The sequence below is a fragment of the Phalaenopsis equestris genome, unplaced genomic scaffold, assembly GCF_001263595.1.
Source record: "Phalaenopsis equestris unplaced genomic scaffold, ASM126359v1 Scaffold000276, whole genome shotgun sequence".
In the NCBI taxonomy this organism is placed as follows: Eukaryota; Viridiplantae; Streptophyta; class Magnoliopsida; order Asparagales; family Orchidaceae; genus Phalaenopsis; species Phalaenopsis equestris.
In genome coordinates, this window is record NW_018164718.1 from 1,281,038 (window position 1) to 1,287,037 (window position 6,000).

The 6,000-nt window shown below is 29.7% G+C and overlaps 1 protein-coding gene across 1 annotated transcript in view; it reads left to right on the forward strand.

The window, feature by feature from the left end:
• The window catches only part of LOC110024835 (conserved oligomeric Golgi complex subunit 2), a 29,681-nt gene that overhangs the window by 23,160 nt on the left and 521 nt on the right, over positions 1-6,000 (forward strand). The window contains exons 10-11 of the mRNA XM_020725006.1: positions 4,824-4,946; positions 5,027-5,161. Coding sequence (XP_020580665.1) covers positions 4,824-4,946; positions 5,027-5,161 — 258 coding nt within the window. The remainder of the gene's footprint in view (positions 1-4,823; positions 4,947-5,026; positions 5,162-6,000) is intronic.

Here is a 6,000-nt window from a genome sequence, read left to right on the forward strand (position 1 = left end):
CAAGAAATGTTAGAATGTTTTTTCCAAAAAAAGTATTTTGTATAAATTAGTAATATTTAATATTAATTGCAATGATTAAATTTAAAGTTTAAGTATTGAAATCTTAATTAAAATAAAATAATTTATTAAATTTGTATATATAATAACATAATTTATAATAATAATAATAGTATAAAAGATTTAATTGAAATATATAAAAATAAATTTTACATTTATTTATTTAAATTAGAGGGGACTTTAATTGAATATTGAATAAAAATACAAATCATATATTTTAAGTTGTAGTTTTGATAGTCAAATTAAAGTAATATGAATACATAAAATAAAAGTTTCCAATCAACAATTAAAATAACATAATTAATTAAAAGTTTGATTAAACCTAATTAATGACATGCTTAAATTTTTTTAATTATTTTGCTAATTATTGGAGACAAGATTAAGCGTGGTTTAAGGCAATTCATACAGTTTTGAGGTGAGTGTTCATGTTCTTATACTGTAGTAGTATTTTGGCTTCTCGACAAAATGCATTTACTATTACTGTCACTAGCTATATTGAAATCAATGCAAACTCACGATTTATGATTATATTGAATTTGTGTTCATATTATAGAAATGATGTGTACTTGCATTTATTTTTTAAATTATTATATGTATTGAATGTTATATAAATATATATTAACTGTTATGCAAATGAGAATGAAATATCAATTATTAAATAGTGATTTTCATAGTATACTTGCATGTGCATGTTTGACTATGATGTAGTCACCCCTTTATAGTATTAGCGATGGAACGCTAAGGTATTCATGCACATAAATAGAAAATGATATTGATAATGAAATACTTTAACTAGTAGAATTTTGGATGCAGTGCATTTGTGAATGTTGTACATACATAAAATGAAATAAATATGCTATTGAAGTAGTAAAACATATTGATCAACATGAAATATTATTAGTGATCATATTCATAAATTATCAAATATTTTATTGATTTATTAAAAGTTTAACTAGCATGCATATTATTTTCTTGTTATTTGTATTACTGTAGTTTAGAAGTGTGGGTATTGACTGATTTTGGTTAGCTCACTATTATTTTAAACTAACTTTTTATGTGTAATTAATTGATTAAAAGATAAGTACATATGAGAAAATATTGATAGAAAATCTGGACAAACTGTAATAAGGTAAATTTAATTGTACTGCTTTCATTTTAATTTTTTTAGCGGCTCTTTTATTTGTTAAATATTAGTTATAAAAAATATATAGAAAACTTATTTCCCACCGTCCGACCGTCTGTACTCGCCTTGTTTAATTTCAAGTTCTGAGTCGGGTCGTGACAAAAGTCGTATTAGAGACAATGTTTATGATTAATTAATGTAGTATTGAAGAAAGAGCTAATAGGGTAATTATAAGAAAATTTTAATAATAATAATAATTAAAAAATTTAAGTTAGCTGAAATTAATAATTATATCCAGTCAAACACAGAGATACACCCAAATTATTGAACCGCCTTGTACCATGTCTTTACATCGATCACTTTTCATCTTAATGAATGACCCATAATTTTTATCTTGAAATTTATGGATAATTAATGTTAACCTGCTTAATAAAAGATGACTTGCGATATGTTTTTTTTTAAATTTCGTGGATAAAATTTTTGTGGGGAAGATACCGACACCTCATTTAAATTAATCGAGAGAGTCGAAAAGAGGGTGTTGAAGAGAGTGGGTTGAAAAGAGGGGGTTGAAGCGAATAGTTGAGAACTTGGAAGTTATTTTCGTCCTATAAAGTGGTGTGAATGGAGGCAGAGGTAAGATTAAACAAGCGAGAGAGACGAGGGTGACAAAACTTGCCATAGAAGCCATAGGAGGAAGGAGCGGCTCGCCTGTGTTAATTGTTGTTTGCGGTCGAAGGGAGAATCACGGAGCGACTCCGGTGTGAAGAAAAGAGGAAGGCTAGAGCCCTAACAGAGGAAGAAAAGCTCTGAGCGTGCTTATAGACGCTTGACCGAGCCTTGGATAAGGTATAAAAGCTCGAACGAGAGTATGCCTTTCAAGCTAATATATTAAGGGGTAAGGGTGAGTTTTTAGTATTTTAATTAAATTGTTATATATATAAATTTAAGTGCATTTGATTCATGCTTTAAAAATATCATTTTTGGATTGAGGAAAAATTGACGACAACAAGAAATACTAGGGTTTTATTTCTGCAAAAGAATTTTTTATAGATTAATTATATTTAATATTAAATGTAATGATTACATTTATAACAAGTATTGAAATATTAATTAAAATAATATAATTTATTAAATATTTATATATGTCATAACATAATTTATAATAATAATAATAGTATAAAAGACTAAATCAATATATAAAAAATAAATTTTACATTTATTTATTTAAATTAGAGGGGACATTAATTGTATATTGAATAAAAATAGAAAGTGTAGATGTTGAGTAAGTTGTATGTTTGATGATCAAATTAAAGTAACCTGGATACTTAAAATAAAAGTTTCTGATGAACAATTAAAATTACATAATTAATTAAAGATTGATTAAACATGGTTAATGGTATGCTTATAATGTTTTATTTATTAGGTAGTTAACTATTGGAGATAAGATTAAGCGTAATTGGAGATTTAAGATAAGTCAAACGATTTTAAGATGAGTACATATATTCTTATGCTATAATAATATTTTTGTTTTTTTATAAACCATTTACATTTACTCTTGCTGTCACTAACTATATTGAAACCATTTCAAACTCTTGATTTATGATTCTATTGAATTTTGTTCATATTGTAGGAATGATATGTAGTTACCATTTTTTTTTAAATTATCATCGATATTTAATTTTATAGAAGTATATTGACTTCAATGCAAATGAGAATGAAATAATTATATGCTGGTATGTCCATATTTGACTATGGAGTCACTCATTTATGGTTCTACTAGGGGAACGCTAAGGTACCCGTGCACGTAAATAGAAAATAATATTGATATTAAAGTAACTTAATTGATACAGTTTTATACGGTATATATATATATATTTCGATTGAAATAGTAAAACACATTGATTAGCATGAAATATCGTAAGTGATTATATTCATAAACTATCAAATATTTTCTACTAATTTATTAAAAACTTAACTAACATGCATTTTGTTTTTTCTTCTTTGTATTAATGTATTTTAGAAGTGTGAGTATTCACTGACTTTAGTTAGCTCACTGCTGTTTTAAACAAATTTTTTAAGCGTAATTAATTGATTAAAAGATAAACAATATAAGGTAAATTGTTTATAGAAGATGCAGAAAACTTGTAATGAGGTAAATTTAATGATAAAGTTTTAATTTATTTTCTTTGGTGGTTATTTCATTTATTATATATTAGTTATAGAAGATGAATATAGAAAACTTAATTACCACCGTCCGACCGTCTGTACCCGCCTTGGTTAATTCCAAGTTCTAGGTTGGATTGTGACACTAGTTGTAATATAAAATCCCAATTTTTTTATGACCATCGGGAGGGGTTAAAAAAACTTTTGTTCATAATAATTAACTTTATTAGAATCGGATAGATCTTGTTTGAATATGACAAATTTAAGGGAGGTTTTCTACCACTTATTCAACCTCAAAATTAGTTGTAGGTTTTTTTTTTTTACAAAAATGAGGATTATAAATTTTAAATCACTAAATTTTGAACCTTTAGGCAAGTCTCAAAGCCGGTAAAATAGAGCTTTTCTGAACTTTGGGAGTTCTCTCGTTACTCGTGGGATCGATACACAGACTCGATTTTGTATACTATTTGGTCAGCCCGTATACTTGCATGCATTGTCGGTGCTTCATAACATTTTGGTTGTATCAAAATTGCTAATATGTTGTAGTATTATGAGGATCCAGGAGATTCCAATGAAGAAATGAATCATCTCCTACCCGGAGAAAATGATGAGGATGTCCCTCTTGTTTTTGTTCTCGCTTCCGTTCCCGCTTCTAGGCAAACCTCAGATAAATGAATTGGTTCAGGAGGGATCGATTCAAGCTATTCTAAACCACATGAGTTGGTCAGGCCGCGTAGGGGGATTTATTTACCTTATTTAAATTATTATTAGGGTTAGTTTGCTTTGAGAAGTATAAATATGTTGATAATTTTTGGTATTGGGACATTTGGGTATTGATTTATGCAATAGAGATTGTTTTCTTTAGTTCTTTCTTATTGGAGTGTTTTCTTTAGTTCTTTATTATTAGAGTTTTGTAACCTTAGATCTTTCTCGGGTGGTGCACTTGTAGCCTGATTGAATTGAGGTCATGATCTCTCTTGAACTTTCAAAGACATATTAGGCCACTGATTTTGTAGCCGACCTGTATTTTTATTGTTCCAGCTTGCTGTACAGTCTTCGAAGCTGCTATCATCCTCTGACCCTTCTTTCGAGTTCTACAGTTTACCTAACCCTTCTCTTGATCACCCCAAACCATCTTGCTGTCATCAAAATTGAGTAAAGTTTGGCGAAGAGGTTTAGAGATGGAGAGAAAAAGGCCTAGAATAGAGTAATTATTCAAATGAGAGGAAGAGATTGCTTGAAGGAAGGAGGAGAATTTAGGAGCAAACATTTCATAATCAATAATATCACATATTTAGTTTTAATACACGCAGCCAACATAGTTTCATATCACTAAGAAATTCGGCATGACACATAAATATAGACTTAGAAATAAACATTGATTTACATGATAGTTACAAGGAGTGCCAGTGACTTCAGTGATCATATTGATGAATATTTGACCAAGAAACTGTAAAAAATTATATTTTTGGTTATGCAGGCTTTTCTTGATGGTGATAGCGTTGTATTTTTAACCAAGGAACTGTTGAATGAACTGCTCTACTGTATCGCTGAACGAATTACAGGCCGATATTATGAAATGGCAGCAGATGTTGTCAATTTGGTAAGCAAGCAGGATTTTGTTCCTAATAATACCTATGAAAAAAAACATTATATCTGCGCATACTGAAATGTTTTTGACAGGCAAGGAAAACCGAGTCTTCGCTACTGAGATTACGTCAAGGCGCACAAAGGAGAGCCGGAGCGAGTTCGGATGCCCTCGACAACAACATATCAAACTCGGAGAAAATCTGCATGCAGCTGTTTCTAGATATTCAGGTATGGATAGATTTTTTATTTTTGCTTCGTTTTTTTATGGTATTAAATTTATGCTGTGTTGTGCTCAAGTCAATAAATCTGTTATCTATACCTACAGTTTTTAAGCGCTTATGCAATTATTTAAATCATTATTAGCAATTTATGAAAAAATTATGTTTTTCCTTTATCATATAAAGTTTTTTTTGTAAATGATATGATATGATATTATACATCATCCTCTGATATCTTTAATAGTGAATGGTAAAAATTATACGTTTCATTTTAACTTGATGTAGTCACATTATATTTATATCATTTTTTTTTTTCTGAAATAAAATTTATATGGGAAACTTGGCAAATGGTTAGTTAGTTCTGAAATTATTGCATACAGAGTACGTACGCAGCTCTACGTGCGGACTACAGTAATATCCCGCAATGCGTGTTATATCGGGCCCACCTAAAAAAAAATTAAAGTGAAACCTCGAAGGTTATTTGGGAGGGTTATTAAGGGGTTATTAGGGCATTAACTCCAATAACGCCGCAACAACCCCGCAACAACCCCCCAATAACCCTCGATAATCTCCACTGTTCCATTCTAATAACCACCCAATAATCTCTCTGGTTCCATTTCAATAATCCCCTGCATTAACCCTAGCAATAACCCCCCAATAACTCCCCCATAACCTCCGCGGTTTTACTTCAATAACCTCACAATAACCACCATGTGACGACATATTACTGGAAGTCCGCACGCAGAATTGCGTAGTTAATTCGTATGGAATAATTTCTCCATTCAGTTTATTACTTTTGACGGCCCTCACACCGTCTATTCATGATTTTTTTTTGGATAGTTACATATA